At 54.1% G+C, this 19127-nt stretch overlaps 2 protein-coding genes across 2 annotated transcripts in view; both read right to left on the reverse strand.

Moving 5' to 3' along the window:
- APOD (apolipoprotein D) overlaps positions 1–5212 on the reverse strand; it is a 9387-nt gene extending 4175 nt beyond the window's left edge. The window contains exons 1-3 of the mRNA XM_024213004.2: positions 5007–5212; positions 2735–2887; positions 1974–2095 (exon numbers count right to left, since the gene is read on the reverse strand). Coding sequence (XP_024068772.1) covers positions 1974–2095; positions 2735–2857 — 245 coding nt within the window. The 5' untranslated portion in view covers positions 2858–2887; positions 5007–5212. The remainder of the gene's footprint in view (positions 1–1973; positions 2096–2734; positions 2888–5006) is intronic.
- Positions 5213–10705: 5493 nt separating this feature from the next.
- Positions 10706–19127, reverse strand: part of ACADVL (acyl-CoA dehydrogenase very long chain) — a 34932-nt gene continuing 26510 nt past the window's right edge. Inside the window, exons 14-19 of the mRNA XM_029911134.1 lie at positions 18528–18625; positions 15448–15520; positions 13710–13782; positions 12680–12752; positions 12035–12110; positions 10706–10849 (exon numbers count right to left, since the gene is read on the reverse strand). Of these exons, the coding sequence (XP_029766994.1) occupies positions 10712–10849; positions 12035–12110; positions 12680–12752; positions 13710–13782; positions 15448–15520; positions 18528–18625 (531 nt within the window). The 3' untranslated portion in view covers positions 10706–10711. The remainder of the gene's footprint in view (positions 10850–12034; positions 12111–12679; positions 12753–13709; positions 13783–15447; positions 15521–18527; positions 18626–19127) is intronic.

Here is a 19127-nt window from a genome sequence, read left to right on the forward strand (position 1 = left end):
CACACACACACACACACACACACACACACACACACACACACACACACACACACACACACACACACACACACACTGTCAGGCAGCGGGGATCAGGCCTCTGCTGTTTAAGGGTAGGAGATCCTGACATCCCTCCTCCAACACCCACAGAACTTGCCCAGCTTCCAGAAATCGTATAACGTGTTCACGCCTGTCTAATTCCCCGCGTCCTACTTAAATTAAAGCATATTATTCCCCTTGCTAATTACATGTCCCAGTTTGATAAAGAAAGATTTGTTTAATTACAGACTCTGAACTATTGTCCCAACACTTCCACTCAACGGCAAAAACCCCTATAACAAGAACTGCCTGCTTTTGGGGGCTGGGAAGGGAGAGGTCACGTGGTCTGAAGAAATGAGCATGGGATTAGGAGACAAGAGATCCTGAGCTCTATTCCCTGTTCTGCCACTGACTCACTGTGGCCTTGGGCAAGTCATTGTACCTCTTTGCCTCAGTTTCCCCCATCTGTAAAAAGGAGAAAGTTATAATACTTGCCCACCTGCTTCCTGGGGCCATCATGAGGATTAGTTTGTCAGTGTCAGTACAGTGCTTTGAACATATAAAATGGTAGAAAATGACAAGTATTGTCTGTTATGGTTGCTGCCTTGCCCCAGCAAGAGCAGAGGATTGGAAGGGGCTGAAGTGTGGGTGAGTGCTGAGACCGTATGGGTCTGTGCAAACGGCAAAAAACTTTCCTGGCTCCTTCTCATGGCAGCCTCCTCCATCTGCCATTGCATTCAGGAGGGCTGGTGTTCTTTACCTTGAACAGCTCGAGTTATTCTGGAGCTCTCAGGATCCTGAACAGAGTGAAGTCATTACACAGACCGTCAGTCACATCACAACCTCCCCATCTCTTGCAGTTTAATATGGACTCAATGAATTACCCTGCTGTTTGTCAGGCCCTTCTTTGGCAAAGGAGGAGAGGAGACAGTGCTAAGCAGATATAGAGGAAAATGGGCACTGCTCATCTGCCAAGCACAAAGAATGGACTGCAATTTTGTTATCATGCAATGGAACAAAGCCACCACGTCATGCCAGGGAATGCAAAGAACCTTTCATTCATTCACTCACAACAGCGTCCTATGAAAGCTGAGACTATTTGACAGCACTATAGAAAAAACACCCAGACCAGTCTCTGCAAAAATTCAGAAGAGCTCTGTTGGCTTGCAAATCACAAGTAAAATACAGCAAACAATCAATCTATTTACAATGCTCATTGATTTACGTGGGTAGCTATTTCTGGTACACATTACACAGCAATTACTACCAGAGCTAAGTGAATACTGCAAAAACAGACTTACAAATACTTGCTTCACTAAAAATGGCCAATACACTTGGATTGCGTTTGTGGCCCCTTAACTGATATTTCGGTGACATTCACCCGTGAGCAAGGGGCAGCAGAAGGCCCAGGAGCCTGTTAAGCACCAAGTGGTACAAGGGTCTTGTGCTGCCTCTGCACAGGGATGAACGTCACCCTGTGGCTAGAAAAGTCACATCAGGTTTAAGTCAACGAGGACTGCAGGACAGGCAGTGAGTAATACTCAAGTCACGGTATGCATTGATGTATTTCTTATTAGTTGGTCAGGCCTGCAGTGCGACAAGACATGATAGTGCTCAGAGGATACAGCACAGAAACCAGAGACCCAAGCTAAAGCGCAAGGAGAGGGATAAAGCACGGCTGGGCCATGCATTAACTCTGACAACAGATCTCTAACTTGTCCTGCCAGCTGAGTTACTGAAACCCTGAGGGGAGTGTCACCTCTGCCTTACAGGGTGCCCTCTGGACAGGAGAGGAGGCTGCGGTGGCAGAAATGGAGAAAGACAATATCAGCCAGTTAGTGTAATTTAAGAGATTCTCTCCGCTCAGCTGCAAGAAAACTCAAGGCTCACTGGGATCCTGCCACAGCAAGGACACAAGCCTGGAAAAAGGTACTTACCGGAGCTCTTGATTTATCACTTTAATCTTCCCATTTTCCTTCAGTGAGTAATTGGCCTGGATGCAGATTCCCTTCTCAAAGTTCGCAGGCAGCTTTTCAATTTCATACCATTTCCCAACATACTGAAAAAAAGAAAACCCAGGACAAGCCTTGTTAGTGTCCTCAGATTCACAGGGATTCAATGGATGTGATCAACAGGCTACAGGGCAGTCTAGTTCATTCATTAACATTGTCCTTATTCTGCTCAGTTCAAAGAAACTTTTCTACATTTGTGTGTGAAGAAATGCACTAGTCCACAGAAGGGACTGAATTGGCAACCTTTAGAATTAAATGCATGTGTCCCTACAATTTGAGCTAGAAAGCCAGGCTCTAGAGGTAGGAGAGGCTGTACCAGTGTGTGGCCTAATGGACAGATCGCTAGACTGGGAGTCAGGACACATGGGTTCTCTACCACTAGCCTGCTGTGGGACCATGGGCAAGTCAATGTACCTTTGTGCTCAGTTTCCCCATTTGTAAAATGGGGATATGGTACTTACCTCCTTTGTCAAGCGCTTTGAGATCTAAAGATGAAAAGCACTGTAACAGAGCGAGGGACTCATCCTCTGGGGAGTGGGCACAGGGGGAGGCATAACACATGGAGCAGTGAGTTGCAGCCCCACAAAATCTGCTCCGCTGCTCAGCCGCCCTGGCAGGCTGGCTGATCTTTACACACCCTCTGCCTTACTTGCTTTGAGCCAGCATGATTTTAGATTTCTTCACACCTTGGTGACATCAAAGTTCTCCTGGACTGGTGGATCTGGACATCGCCCCCACTTGAACGTTTGCCCCTCGGTGATGTAGAGGAGACTGAACAGAACTGAAAGCGGCGCCAAAGTCCCTGGCATGGTCACGTGTGGATGCAATGGGAACCGGACCTAAAAAGAAATAAAACATAGAACGTCTGGTCCCCCGGAGGAGCAAATCTGTGCAGGAGGTGACATGACCACAAACAGCACGTTAGCGCTAGGGGGAGGTTAGAAGCACAGTCAGAAGAAAAGGAGCGGAGGATGGAAACCACCAGCACTCACCGTGAAGGCTGTCTTAAAACGGCCAATAGACCACTGCTTACCTGTAGCATGGCCGACTTCCAGTGCTTCCCGGTGAAGCAAACTGCCACGCCTGTGTTTGCACATGGTGAGGAGAGCAACAGCAACCTGGAACCAGTTTGTAGGCACTGCACAGCCCTGAGCGGCAGTGAGACTCAGGGGCGCTGAGGGCATTCAGCAGCTGCCAGCCTGGGCTTTAAGGCTAGTGCTGGGGTTCTTAGGACAAATAATTTGGTGGCCACAGAGTGCGGCCACCAACTCTTGCTGGTGGCTGCTCTCACTCTTTTTCCTAAAATACTTAATTAGCTTTAGGAAAAACAAATAAATATGCACTTATACACGTCCAAATCATTGTAATGTATTTATTGCTAGCTAGTACGTCTGTTGTGAAAAGTGATATTAACAAACATACAGGTATCACGTTTCACAGCAGACTTACTCAGCCCTGGCAAGTTTGGGGACAAATTAAGCCCTGGATGAGGGATCGGGGGAGGCAGCTGGGGCCGGGCCCAAAGCCCTGCGGCCACAGGACAGAGCCCAAAGCCATGCACCCGGAGCCTGGGGCCAGCTGCCACGCAGCCGGATCCCAGGGCTGGAGCCTGAAGCCCTGTGGCCAGATCCAGAGCCTGCAGCCCCACAACCCCAGGGCTGAACCCCAAAGTCTGAGTCCCACGGCCCCTGGGAAGGAGGGGAACCCATGGCTGCCTGCTCCTCCACCGTTGTGCCCCAAGTGTCTCCAGGCTCAACCCCTGATGGTGGCCCCAGCAACCAACACCAAGGCAGTGTATCCAGGAGCACCAGGGAAGGGGCTGCTACTTTGCCACCGCAGTCACAGCCCAGGAAGCTGTGGCGACAAGAAAAGCCCCGATCCAAGGGGAAGCTCACCAACATTTTGTGTAAAATACTGACTGGCGGTTAGAGAAGAAACCCCACCGCAACCTGCTCACGGAGAGGATCAGTGAATGACTTGGAGAGGCTGTAATGAATGGCCCCATCCTGAGAGTGGGGGCTTTGGCTTTGCTCTCTGGGGCTGGGGCTCTTTGGGACAGAGGCAAGCCGACAGGAGAGCAAGTGAAAGAGACAGAGCAGTGGGCTCCATGGGCGAACGCAGCCCACTCTTTAGTGCCACGTTTCCTGGTGTTTCCCCTCCTGCTGGCTCCAGTTCTTCCCTTGCTGGGCATGCACCCAAAGCAGCTCTGGTGTATTTCTCTTTTCTCCCTTTAACACCTGAGCACCTCCACCAGGCATTAGAGGATGTGCATCTCACTGGCAACAATACGAGGAAAATCTTCAACTCTAGACCCTCTACCCCCCGATAGGCAGACAGCTCTTCACCTTTCCTGGCTGTCCCATCACACTTCCGAAACATACATTAAAAATAAATCCAACCAAAGCATTTTTGGACTGCAGGCAGGGGCATGAATACAGACCCCACATTCAAGCATTTCCCCCACGTTTGTAAGGAAAGCCTGATCTCTCCCCCGCCAACAAGAGTCGCCAACAGCCCCTTATTACAAGGGACGTCCCTTCTTTTTTCCATCTCTTCCAGGGGTGCTGGAACAATGCGTATAGTGGGGGTGCTGACAGACACTGAACCAAACTGTAAACTCTGTCTGTGATGGAAACCACTTCAAGGCAGGGGGGCGGCAGCACCCCCAGCACCCCTAGTTCCAGCATCTATGATCTCTTCTGGACAAGGTCGGGAGTTGCTGAGTGCTGCAAAAAGCAGCAAGAAATATCCCTGGTGAATGAAGGTGAGTCCTGCTAAGGATTAATAATAAAAATATCGGAAGGGGGTGGGGCAGGGGTGCTAAGAAAACAGTCCCTTATTTTTGAAATACAGCATCAGCACCCCCGCCTACAAGGAACGCGAGAACCCCAGGGCACAAGAAAGCAGCTCCCATTTTATACTGACAAGCACCTTCAATCAATGAGTTTGGCGACGTACCTTTGCTGAGAAGGAGAAGCAAAGCGCTCAGCCACGTTGATAGAGGCCTGGGTTATGCGGAACAGCTACCTAGCGAGTTGCCCGCTCTTATTTTATAAGCATGCTGGGGTCATCATTACTTAACGCTAGCGCAAGCCACACCCTGATCCCTGACACGCTTGTTTTTGGAATGCAGCTCAGATGGCTTAAATCTGCACCCGACGAGGAACTGCAGAGACTTTCTGTCTTTCAGCTGCTCCCTGAAGGGAAACAAGGGACCGTGTGTTTCTGTGCAGAGCACTTGCAGCTGCAGCTCGATACTTTGCAGCTCAACTCGACTGCATGGCAAGGGGCTGTCAGCGCTATTGAAACAGCCAGTTTTAAAAGGGTCGGTTTAAATGTCGCTCTCGCTGGTGGCGCTGCTCCCAGCCCAGCTGGGGACTGGAGATCAGGGGCCAGCTTGTGATCTCAGTTACGCCAGAGAAGGCCAGTGCAATGGCTCTGGATTTATGCTGGAGCAACTGGCTGCTGATGTGCTGAGACCATTGCCCATCATGCTGACCAATAATTGTCTCACCATTTCCTTGTGCACCTCGTCTGTCTCCATCTCTTGTCTCATGTCCTAGACCAGGGGTGGGCAAACTACGGCCTGCAGGCCGGATCCGGCCCCTCAGGGCTTTGTATCCGGCCCGTGAGATTGCCACCCCTGTGGCACCACGGGCCTCCCGCCGCTCCCAGAAGCGGCCGGCACCACATCTGTGCGGCTCCTGGGGGTGGGGGACAGAGGGCTCCGAGCGCTGCCCTCACCTGCAGGCACCGCCCCCTGCAGCTCCCATTGGCCAGGAACAGGGAACCATGGCCAATGGGAGCTTCGGGGGAGATACCCACAGGCAAGGGCAGTGCATGGAGCCCTCTGCCCCCTCCCCCGCCCAGGGGCCGCAGGGACATGGTGTCGGCCGCTGGCAGACGGCCACCCATCCACAGCCTAGGAAAAACCCTGTCATGCCCTGGTCTGCCTGCACTGTGCCTGCACACCCATGCACAGGACAAGCAGCCCCTGCAAACCATGCGTTGTGCCACAGCTCCTTGAGGCACACACTGAATCGCAGCCTGGCCAACACCAGCAAGAGCCACACTCACGGAAAGATCTGAGTCCTCCCACCAGCCAAGGGTGGCCACAGACACCATTTATACTGGCATGCACTCAGCCATGCCCCGTGCTCCACCCCCCAGCTCTTCAGCCACCCCCTCATGCTGACCCTGTCCAGTTCTGCCTTAGCCCTTCCTGCAGCCACCAGGTTGCCCTTCCCACACAAAGGGAGCAAACCCCAAGTTCTGCCACTGCAGTTGCCTGCACGTCACAGCGCTGTGCAGCAGAAAACAGCACGCTGGGCCGCAGCTCACCTCACAGCATGGCACCTGTGCTCTGCAGAGAAACCAGTCAGGGAGGTCACGCCTCCCCCCCGCACCTGGCTGGGCCTGGCCCATGGCAGGGCCTGGCTATGGGCAGCCGTTTGGTACTCCAGCGGCCTGCATGCTGCCTCCGCCCTGGGATACCACGTGGGTTGTGCAGCCAGGGCTGTGCACCTTCCCCCATGCGATGGCTCTCAGCCTGCTGGCCACACACCCAGGCCAACACGGCAATCGTGTTCCCCACATCTAGATCCGGGCACCAAAATGAAGCCAGCCTGAGCTCCAGAGATGCAGGGTCCCTGCAGCACCCGCTGGTCCACAGGGCTTGTGGGTGCTCGGCCTCTGGCAGTCAACGTGATGCTGGACTGTGGCATCTCACTTAGCAGCATTGGCCTCCTTGTGTGCTCACAGCCATGGTAACCGCACCCCTGCGCCGGGGAGCCTGCTTTGCCCTGGGCCCCTTGGATTAGGAGCCTTGTCTAAACACACACGTGCCTGCCAGAGCTTAGCTCTGGGACAGCCAGAAGCTTCAGCAGCAGCCTTCTCCGTGACCAGGCATGGCTAGAGCAGGAGTCAAGTCAGAGGCCAGAACCCAAGGTCAGAGCTGAAGGCAGAAATCAGGGAAGTGCCAGGACTGGGTTACCTGGTCTGAGGCAGGGCTGGGGACAGGCAAGCACAGAACCTCTTCCAGCTGCAGCAAACACCGTGAGCAGCTACTGAACTGCTCCTGCTTAAGAGCCGGTCTGCTGACTTCTCCAACCAACCGGCTGAAGCCAATCAGGCAGCCTGCTACAGCCCGCTGCACTCCTTAGGTGCCCTGCACTGCTCTATCTGCCATTTGCCTGCACGCTGGGACGTGCTGCGCCGGTTTGTGACCATGACACGAACATGAACATACCTGGGAGCAGTGGCCGAGGGCCAGGCATTCCTGGGATCAGTCAGTCGTGTGCAATGGCGCTCCTGCCTTTGGATACCCTCTGCTTGCAGCTCATGAATGCTGTGTGCTCAGTGTGGGACATCTCTGTTCTCACCTGTGCTGTTCAACACTCTGCTCCGTGGGCTTGTTGCTCTCTGTGCCAGCCACGGCCTGCACCAAGGAGATGCTGTCCCGGAGACCAGCACCGGCTCTGTCTGACCACGACCCTGCCATGCTGGAGCCTGCCCCAGCACTGCCGTACGCTGGTGCCGGTGCCGTTCCCTCCAGGACTGCACTGCCCATGGCCACATCCTGTGTCCAGACAGCAGGTGCTGCCCTGTCGGGATCCCATCAGTCTGAGTCGCTTGTGATGGCTTCTTGGGGCTGCCACCCTCCCTTTATTCCCTTCCTGCCTCTATTCAGTCACATACCCCCAGGGTCGCCACTGACGGCTCCGGGAGGCAGCACTTCGCAGCCCTGGGGCCAGAGTGACAGTGAAGTTGCTGCTCCAGATTGCTGCAGTTCACTCGTGCTACGGGGCCTCCTCTGGGCCAGTATTGATATTTCAGCCTGGCCTCTCAGTGGCTGAGCCTCCTGCTGCCTGCCCCCCCGGCCAGTGTCCACCTTGCACCTACAAGCCCCGAGAGCAGCTTCCCACAACTTCTTTCCTGGGCTGCTCCCCAGCACCCAGGTGTGTATGCGTTGGGGAGAGACAGAGTGCTAGGCTCACCTCCTTCTGAGCTGGCCACACCCGGTCTGCCCCGTGTGGCTCTCATCCTGAGCTGCCCATCCTGCTCAACGCATGAGCTGGGGCTGATCTTTCAGAGGTGCTGAGTCTGTTCCACAGACATTGCTCTTATTTGCTGTCCTGGGGGCTCTGCCCTTCTAAAATCTGGCCCGAGGGCAGGATCATGGGACTGATTTGTTCCCCCCATGTATCCTGTGCTGCTTCCCATGGTATGGGGCACGGCTCCCGGTATGCCTTTCCATGGGCACGCAACCCCCAGCAGGTTGATCCACTTCCCCCCATGTGGCAAAGAAATCTACAGGCGATACAATGGGGAGTAGGGGAGACACCCTGATTGTGGGAGTGCATTGCTCTCGCTGCAGGACCAGCTGCTCTTTTGTTAAAGCGGAGTTCTGCTCCACGCTGCTAGAACAGCAGCTGCTTTCCAAGTCGTATTTGGGCCACGATGCTCCCAGGGCCGGCTTCAGCTTTTCCGCCGCCCCAAGCACCTGCTTCCTTAGTTGGTGCCTGGAGCCGGCCCTGCATGCTCCAGCCTCCGGGGTGCTGCCTGCACAAGGACAAGGATTTTGCTCCAGGATGAATAAGTTGTGGCATTCCACAAAAACCCTTTTTGTTTAGCAGCCCCGCCACAAAATGTGTCATTAGCAGCAGCACCTGGGCCTGCCTCATTTCCAGCAAGCACTTTATGTAGGACTTTGCCTGTGGAATCTCTAACTCACGCTGCATCAGCCTCTGAATCACACAGCATTCCAACAGCTCAGCTGCACAGGAAACAAAGGGAAGTGCTGCATGCCAGGGGTCCGGATTGGATGGGCTCCTTTAGGGAGCAGGGGAGACTGCAGCCCTGGCTGAGCACGCATGTAAATCTGCTGGATCCTACGTGTTCGTTTGCTTAATGTGGAGGAGACAAAGGCGGAAGAGTGTCCAAATGGGAAACATCCCACGGAGCTCAGAGCTCGAAGCGTGGGACACTGGGACCTGATTAGGAAACAGGTTTGTGTTCTTGGTTCACTGGATCTGGATTGTCAGTTTGCTGAGCTGCCCCCAGGGGCTGCCTGCTTTCAGCACCTCCCTTTCCAGCTTCACACCGTCAGGGTGATACACCCTGGTGGTGTAGCCAGGTCACTCCCAGGATATGGGGGAGGTAATATCTTTTATTGGATATTTATTGGTAATATCTTTTATCTTTTGTTGGAGAGAGAGGCAAGCTTTCGAGCCATAGAGAGCTAATGAAGATTAAAGACATACCTCACCCACTCTGTCTCTCTAATGGTCGTATTCATGACGTATTTTAATTAGTATCTGACCTAAATCAGCTCTGCTGAATTCGGTCACCAGGGCCCCAGCTGCTCCTGGCACCTGGGGCTGGGCGCACAGCTCACGTCAGCCAAAGAGGACCAAGCGCTCAAGACGCATCAGAGGCAGGGCTTGCCCCAGCCATCATGGAAATGCAGCAGCCTCTTAGCAGGGCTCAACAACGTTACCACAGCTGATACCATGCAGCCCTCTGTGAGCAAATCCCAGTGCACGTGCCCCAAGTGATGTGTGCCTCACAGAGTCACTGGGCTGCGCCCCCAGGGCCTGCAGGCTGACGGCTGCAGGGATGTGCCACCAGACACTGGAGAACGTGGGCTCCCAGAATACCAGCCCCTTTGTTTCCAGCTCCCCTGGCAGCCCCGGGGCCCACATCCACCACAAGTGACCTTAGCTAGCCCTGCCAAGGCAGTCCCTGAGTTCACAGGGACGAGGGCTGCTTGCCTGGACTCTCCCCTTGACGTCAGCCCATAAGCAGGCAGAATCTAATCTCTGCATGAGCTGCAGGCACCTGGCAGCGTCTCCCCAAGAGAAGCCACAGAGACTGGCCCCCAAAGCCAGCATGCCCGTGCAATCCTACGCTGCATGCAGCCCTGGCTGGAGAAGGCACCTGCCTGGACTCAGAAATGTGGGGCTGAGTCAGCCCCTTAGCCAGATCCCAGCCCACCAAACCAGAGCTCACCTCACGTGGCGTGTAAAGACAGCGAGAAGCTCACAGGCCCCTGCGCCAGGGTCAGTAAAACCCTCAGCCAAAGGTCACGACAGCCCCAGGCTCACCCTACAGCAGGACTCGGTGATGGACGAGGCAGGAGAGCGGGAGATGGCCAGGAGTCTGTGTGCACGGACGTAGCCAGGATCCTCTCCTCTTCCCCCAGAGAACCATGGACACAATGGGGGGAGCTAGCAGCCATGGCTCAGTGCACCTTGGGGTAACCGTCTCTCTCCCCCAGTAAAGGCCTCAATGGGACCCCCAGAGCAGGCTAGAAGGGTGCAGGCAAGAGGCAGTTAAAACCTGCTCTCAGCTGGAACCCATGTGGCCCAAATTAATCTCCTTGACCAGGACGGAGGAGCAGGGGGAGCTGGTATGTATGCAGACTGCCCCAACAACCCGCAGTGGGGGGGGCCTTTATGTCCATGTGCTCAGGGTTCTCAGAGAGCGGGACAGACGCATGGCCCCTTGCTGCAGCCCACATGCATTAGCAAAGCCGCTGTGATACAGTATTGGCTTTTCTCACAGCCAGGGCTAGACAGACGCAAACGGTGTGTAATGTAATATTTTTCTGTATAATAGAATTTGTAGCTGTTGCTCATTGTCAACCAAAGCAGCATTTCTGTTCAGAAGCCCAGAGGGTGCGCGGCTAGGATCCCTTGGTTCTGTACAACAGCATTAGATATTAGCTTCATGTTAGCAAAGGACTGATTCCATGTAGAAGATTTCACTGCTCGGAGATTCTCTCTCACTCGCTCAAATGCCTGCGTTGGACAAAGAAACACACAGTCACTTTCTTGTCATTAAACCACTTCCTGTAACGCTTGTGCAATCAGACCTAGGAAGTGATTTTACATGCAGTGGGCCAAGCTTTCAGTACTGGCTCCATGTGCATACAACAAGCAGACACTATCACTGTGCAGCCGCACGTGTATTCGGTCAGAAATCCCCTTGATGCTCCGGTACCAGAGATCAGTCACCTCCTCCAGCCAGTGCAATGCTTGTGACAGGAGCTAGGGTCCCTGAGCTGGACAGGCAGAGATCCAGAATTCACACCTTGAGCTGTTACAGTGACAATGACAGAGAAACCGAAGCCAGTGTCACAGGTCAGTGCAACCGCACCTGTATTCCCCCTCCATAGTACGTACGGTATTAGGGTGACCAGGTGTTTGTTTTTTACTGGAACATCCGGTCGAAACGGGACCCTGGTGGGTCCGGTCGACAGTGCTGCCTGGCTAAGGCAGGCTAGTCCCTACCTGTTCTGACACCATGCTGCACCCCAGAAGTGGCCAGCAGGTCTGGCTCCTAGGCCAGGGGGGCCACAGGGCTCCACGCGTTACCCACACCTCGACCACCGGCTCCGCACTCCCATTGGCCAGGAACAGGCCAATGGGAACTGAGGGGGGGTGCCTGCGGGCGAGAGCCATGCAGAGCTGCCTGCGTGCCTCTGCCTAGGAGCCAGACCTGCTGCTGGCCGCTTCAGCTGCTGGTGCGGCAGATCAACACCCCTCACATAGCCATGGCCCTGCGCAGACCGCGCGGCAGATCAATACCCCTTATGTAGCCAGCACTGAGCCCGCGGGGGCAAAGGCAGCATATTGTACATGGGTGCTGGGCGCATGGAGGGCATGCAGGGCTCTCGTGCAGGGCGCCCAAGGCATGCGGGGGGGGGGGGCCTCGGGGCACAGGGGGAAGGGGGGGGGGGGGGCCCGGGGGGGCTGGTGGGGCTCTCATGCAGGGGGCCCAGGGCGTGCCCAGGGTGCGTGGGGGGGCCCAGGGTGTGTGTGGGGCCCAGGGCATGTGTGGGGCCCAGGGCACGCACACTGGCCATGCAGGGCTCTCTTGCAGGGACTGGCAGCAAGCTCACAGCAGGGCTTGTGTGTTGACAAGCCCATACGCCTGCCACAGCGAGTGAACCAAACCCGGCCCCTCAGCCGCCCGTAGCCTACCTCGTGGCTCCACGTTTGACACAAGAGCTTCTCGTGCTCAGCGGTGGGTCGTCCCAGAGACAGAGAGCGGCTGGCCCTGCGGAGACAAGACGGTGGCCACGAGGGAAGGGCCACAGGGACAGGACTTTGTGAGTGCAGAAAATGCACTTATCAGAATGGGTTTGAGCAGTAACACGGAACAAGCCCAGCCATAGAGCATCGTCCCAAAGCGACCGGGTTCCAGAGGACAGGAGTGGACTCCCCTGCTTCCCTGGGGAATGAGCCCTGCGTGCAGGCGTGGCATGTCCCACTCACTCCGCCATGCTCACCCCGGCACCAGCGGCTGGGCTCCGACCGTGTATTAGAGACGCCTGACTGGGAGAGCAAAGGCACATTCCTGGCCTTCGAGGGACACGGGGTCTCACTCAGTTTTGTTTGGCTTCCCAGGTGCTACAGGGATGAGTACATTCGATGGGTCAGGCAGCTCTCCTGCCGCCGCGCTCTCTGCACTGGCTCCTGGGGCAGACAATCTATTGGGGCAGGGACAAGCAAGTGCCCACAAGCTCCTCCCGCAGCCGGGGAGGGTCAGCCTAAGCCAAGCGGTGGGCAGCCCAGGCCAGGAATGGCGTTCCCAAGCACTCGCTCTCCTCTGCTAGCCACACGTACCTGGAGATCACCACAGCCATGGCATAGATGTCAATGGCAGCGTCGGCCACGCGTTTCAGATGAAACTGTTCGTCTGGGAGAAGAGACTTTGGTGAGAGTGGGTGTGTGTGCACATGCGTGTGTTATGCTAGTGAAAACTAACAGCAGCTCAGCAGAACTTGCACGGAAACCAGCGAACCGGCTCTCACCACACAGATACACTGGCAGGCCAGAAACTGCTACAAGGACCCACCCACCGACTGGACACCCTGGGAGGGGGCGTGATGTCGCCGGAGCCTGGCATGGGGAGCTCACTTGGCTGATTGGCTCTAACACGCAGACTGGAGCGTTCTCCTGAGCCAAATGCTCAACAGCACACTGCTGTGCGGCCCCAGCCCCCAAAGAATTAAACAAATGGACAGACCCACCGGCCAATCACTTCTGGTGCCCCTGTGGGATCCTGGCTCCCCCGGGTGCTAATGAAATGTCATGTGCATGCTGAGGGCAGGGTATGACTAGTGTAAGCTGTTCAGGAGCCCCGGGAGGCCATCAGCATCAGGGTTGCGTGATGCTGGTGCTACACACAGACCAGGACACAGACCCTGGCCTGCAGAGCTTTGTGGTGGCTTTTGGATGCAGAGCAGGCACACAGGGCTACTCGGACACCCCAGCTGCACCGCAGTCCTGCAGCCCAGCGACGCTCCAGGCTGGCACGGGGGGAGCTTTCACCCCGGCATGCCGCAGTGAGGAGACCCATCTCAATCCCCACCTAGGGGATGCACACCACCTAGGTCTGTATTCAGAGAGAGGTGCGGTGGGCAGAGCAAGGAGTGTGTCACGGGAAGGAATTCAGAGGGGAAATGGGGAGAGGATGAAGGGGAGAGAAGAGAGCGTTGCAGAAGGTGACTGAAGCACTGCTCCCGGAGCACACCCTGCCCTGGCTCAGCACCCAGGTGACAGGTTTTACAACAGGCCAAATGGCGGGAATGTCCTTTAACATCATCTGATGGCTGGTTAGAAGCGGGCTGACAGCAGCCGCAGAGGCACCCACCTATCACCTTCTCGCCGTACTTCAGCAGGAGGCTCTCAACAGCTTCACCAAACAGATCAATGGCCTTCGTCACCTTTACATGGACACAGAAGAGCAGTTCATTTCCTTCCCAAGACAGCTGTAACCTTTCAGCAACCACGGAGCCTGCTGAGCCCTCTGGGGGTCAGGGAGCAGCGCTGGGAAAAGCGCGTCCAGCACAGGGCACAGGGCTGGATCCTGGGGGCCAGTCGCGCCGTGCTCGGACCTGGAGGTGAATTGGCACTAAGCCACTTTCCAGCCCCAAGCCTGGAGCTGGTTCAGCCCTCAGCACGACTTTGAGCAGCCTCAAAGCTGCCGCAACTTCCACTGGCAGGACTGGCCTCCGGGGGCCGCTCTACCAGCTGGGGATTGCGGAGCACAAGGCGCTCCTGCCCCGCCCCCATACCACGAGCGCTGGGAGCATGCGGTATGAAGGCAGCTACGGCTGCTCTACAACACCCAAGGATTCTTTTGGCCAGGGGATCCCCCAGCTGCCCCCTGGAGCAGGCCATGTGCTTTCTGCGCCTGAGCAACACAAAACACCCAGGCGGGCGCTGGGGACTGGCTCTCTGGGTGTCACTGAAACTCAGAAATCAGGCTGCGGCTGGGGAGCTGGCGCTCAGGAACCCAGTGACATGGGACGCCAGGGTCCCAGCCGAGCTGCTGAGGGTTTGGGGTCCTCTGAAGACCAGAAACCACCATCACAACTGGGCCCTTGGGGAGATGCTCAGCAGCGAGGCCTGTAAAGGAATGAGCCATGGAGACAGAATGGCCATCTCGCCCCTCAAGGGCATGGCTCAATCACTTTGGCAGGGCAGTATGCATAGGTGCTGGAACTAGGGGTGCTGCCGCACCCCCTGGCTTGAAGTGGATTCGATTATATAGAGGGTTTGCAGTTTGGTTCAATGGCTCTCAGCACCCCCATTGTACACATTGTTCCAGCACCCCCGGCAGTACGTGGGGACGCTTGCCTCCTATACTGGCAGCTTTGTCTTGTGGGTCTCCATGTACGCTTTGCCTACAATTTCTTTTATCTTAGATGAAGGGAAAACAACAAGAATGAAATAAAGCAAAACCCCCAGGAGAAAGTACAGCCCCTACAAGAAAACACAGAGAGAGAGAGAGTGAGTGTGTGTGTGTGTATCCGTGTCCACATTCATGTGTGTCCATTTGTGTGTGCATCTCCATCCATGTGTGTCCCTCTGTAGCACTGTGAGTGATGTAATGTGCTTAGAGATCCGCTGATGCCAAATGCTACTAAAAAGGCAAATTATTATTATTGTGCCAGAGACAACAAATCTGACAAATCAGACTGACAAATCCAAAGGAGTGAAATGACAGCTGGGCAATGGTATTTTAAAAGTGAAAATGATGTTTCAGTCTGAATCGGAAAGTTCACATTTAGCAAAGACTTCATTCAAAACACAGGCTTTCAGGTTCATTCCTAACTGTAGGCTAGAGAAACATTCCTTGCATGAACTTTGTCTAAAGCAGATGCTAGATGAATGCTGTGAATCACAAAATCATCATCACTGGTGAGCAGACTCTGTCATGAAAATTATTTGCTTTAAGGCTAAAAATGCAAGAAACATACAAAAGAATTCAGACTATGTAAGAGTCAGGCCCTGCAGCACTGGAGATGACAGCAGTTTTACCAACAACTCCAACAGCTGCAGGGTCGGGCTCTGAGAAATAAATCTTTCAGAAAGAATTCCCTTACCAGGTGTGCACTGTTGTCCAGGCCTGGGTGAACGATTCCCTCCAGAGACAAGCCAGTGGGAATCCCAACTTTACTGCAAAGGGAGAAAAGAGATGAGCAAAAAAATGAAAAGACAAAGGGTTTAAAACACAACTCAGCAGCTCATCCCGGAGCACCTGCACGGCAGTCACTGGGGACTACTCTGCACTACGAAGTTAGGTTCGCTTAACTCCGTCACTATGGGCAGTGAAAAATTCACACCCTATGCGGTGTAGCTAAGCCGACCTACGCCTGGTGCAGACAGCGCGAGGTGAAAGGAAGAATTCTTCCATCGACCTGGTTACCGCCTCTCGGGGAGGTAGATTTACTACAGCGAGGAAAAAGCCCCTTCTGTCACTGTAGTAAGTGTCTTTATCGATGCTGCCATGTTCCTAGTGTAGACATTCCCTGGAGCTGGAGGTAAAGCAGGGGTGAATTTGGCCCAGTATCATTTCAACAACTCATCTCTAAGGTTCACTCCTACCATAAGAGTGAGTTCAAACAACTGCAGCTAAACCCGGCAGTGCATGATCTCCAGGAAGTGCCCATACCAAGGTCAGCCTTTCTACATGAACAGTTTCCCCCACCTTTATGACATGACACATGCAATGCACCATGCACGCCATTCTGGACACAGGACATTAGGTCTGACCTTGCAAAGTCCCACTGACGTAGCAAAGTGCGAACACTTAAATGGACACTTGGCCAGACCACCTGGTCTAACACCCCAACCAGGGGCGCTGGAACTGGGGGGGCCAGGCTGGCAGCTGGAGCCCGGGCAGCTGTGGGGGAGCCACAGACCCTCCACCTGCTCTGGGGGTGAGGACACAGGCTGGGAACAGCTCTTGGGCCCTCCCACCCTGGGCAGGTGGACGGTCCACAACTCCCTGGCAGAGCTCTGGCTTCCAGCTTGGCCAGGGGCAGGGCCTCAGGGGGAGGAGGGGGAAGGGGTGGGGCCATAGAGGGGCAGGGGGCCGGGGCCCCCCACTTTTGGGAAGGCTATGCTGTCCCTGACCTCAACTCTTGCAAAAAGGGCTATAGGCAGGTGTGACACCCTGACACCCCAATATTCACCACTGTCATGTAATTAGGATATGTTTTGTACAAAGTATGTCTTGTGAGGTATCATTCTAAAAGTCTTGCTCTGCTAGACATTAATCTCTCATTGGATTGTATGTGCTATCGTCATATGTGAAGTTATGAAGTTTGGCTATGTATGTGTTACTGAAACATGTTGTGAGGTTGAAAACACCCACAAGCAGCCTTTCAGGTACAACAGTAAAAAGGCCAAACAATGTTAATGGCTTATAGAGGAAATGCACACAAGCACAAGGATTACCCCAGGACTTGTGTACAATAGAAACCGCTCAGCGATAGCACTACACAATGGGAACTGTCTGACCCAAGTCACAGCAAAAGAGCTTTCCAGCAAGTGGGAAGAAGATATAAAAGGATGACAATGACATCATGAGGGTACCTCACTCTCCCTGCAACAACACACCTGGAAACACCTAAGGGGCCAGGACTGAACTGTGGGAAGTGATGGTCCCAGGCTAGAAGGATTTTTAGCCTGTGTATGAAAACCTGGCAAAGCCAAGACAACTTGTGCCTTAAGGATTCCAGCCTGTTTATCACTCAGGGTGAGAATTTGCTAATTTATATCTTCCCCATCTAGTGTGTTAAGCTCAGTTTGCGGTTTTGTTTATTTACTAGGTAATCTGCTTTGATCTGTTTGCTATCACTGATAATCACTTAAAATCTGTCTTTTGTAGTTAATAACTTGTTTTTGTTCTCTCTAAAACCAGTCTGTGGAATTCATAACTGGGGGGCAAAACATTGTGCATATCTTCCTCCCCATTGAGGGAGGGGGCGAATTTCAATGAGCTTATGCTGTGTAGTTCTCTGTGCAGCGGAAGACGATACAATTTGGGGGTTACACCCCAGAGGGAGTGTGCACTTGTGTGCTGAGCAGTTCCTTAGCTGAGCTCTCCCATGCAGAACTGATCTCAGCAGGTGTGTGAATATAGCTGCAGCAGGGTGTGTCTCTACCTGTGTGTGTGCTGGAAGGGGGCTTGAGAGCCTATCACAGCAGCACAGAGTAAAGGGGAACCCAGGCTGGGACAGGCGGGTTCAGTGGTATCCCAGTTCCAAGTGGCACCCCAGGGGGAACCAATCACAGGTGGGTTGCCAACTTGGTAATATTTAAAAAACTGACACTTCAGCAGCAGTGCTGGAACCTCCCCTGCCCCCCCCCATTTCCCCTGAGGCCCCACCCCTGCCCTGCCCATTCCTCCCAAAGCCCCACCCTTGCTCCACCTCTTCCCCTGAGGCCCCGCCTCCATCCACTCCTCTTACTCCTCCCACCCATTCCTTGCTTTCTCCCTCCCACCGACCCCCCACCGCCCGGGTCAGGAGGGACTTGCCTGCAGAGCCGGAGCTGGGAGCTGCAGCTGCCTGATGAAGGTAGAAGGTGGTCCCGGCTGAGTAGGGGCTGGAGCGGATGATGAACCAATGCCCCCTCGCCTCCCCCACTCGCAGTAACTGGACTTTGGGTGTCCAGTCAGTAGATCTGACCAGACACTGTCAGGCCCCCTTTTCCACCGGACTTTCCAGTCGAAAACCAGGCACCTACGCACCCTAGCTATAGGATCCTTATGACCACAAATGCTCAGGAATTTGGTTTTACAGCTGGTCTGAAAGGAGGCACCATCTGCGTCACAGCGCCCCTGGTGCTGTGCTGGAGGACTGGCTTACTATCAAGCCTCTGCTCTCGCATCGCAAGCATTAATTCTGGTTTCACTGCATGCTCTCAGGACCAGAGGCGCTGGAACTAAGGATGCTGGGGGTGCTACTGCACCCCCGGCTTGAAGTGGTGTTCATCATAGACAGGGTCTACAGTTTGCAGAGTTCATCGTTTACAGGGTTTACAGTTTGGTTCAATGGCTCTCTGCACTCCCGCCATACACATACATTATTCCAGTGCCCCGCCAGCAGAAGCAGCGTGTTATTTTACACCACTGGAACTGAAAGGCAAATGGTGACAGGTTCTCTGTGCTGCTTACCGCTTTGCTCTCATCCCGATATCTTTTAGGATGGTCTCAGTTTTCCCTGATGGATTCATGATAGTTGTTCGCAGATTCTTTAACTGGACCCCAGCATACTGAAAATGTTTTAAAAATGATTAAAGGAATTTAATTACACACAATCTTAGGGGTACACCTACAAAAGGACATGTTCAGGATGAGACACAAGGGATTGCTACAGCAGGTTCAGAGTTGTACCGGGCATCTCTGGGTTAACTATACAGTAGCGCAGGGGTTCTCAAACTGCAGGTCGGGACCCCTCAGGGGGGCGTGAGGTTATTACGGGGGGGGGGAAGAGGGGAAGCTGTCAGCCTCCACCCCAAACCCCACTTTGCCTCCAGCATTTATAATGGTGTTAAATATATTAAAAAGCGTTTTTAATTTATAAGGGAGGTCGCACTCAGAGGCTTGCTATGTGAAAGTACAAAAATTTGAGAACCACTGCAATAGCGAAATATGAAAATCTACAACTTTATTTTCTGCAACTAAACTATATTTCAGGGCCTTAGCTCAGTGAAACAGCTTGCTTGGATTCATGAAGAAACATTTCTGAATTACAACATTACACAGTACACAGAT

Source organism: Terrapene carolina, unplaced genomic scaffold (genome assembly GCF_002925995.2).
Source record: "Terrapene carolina triunguis isolate 2854851 unplaced genomic scaffold, T_m_triunguis-2.0 Scaffold88, whole genome shotgun sequence".
Taxonomy (NCBI): domain Eukaryota; kingdom Metazoa; phylum Chordata; order Testudines; family Emydidae; genus Terrapene; species Terrapene triunguis.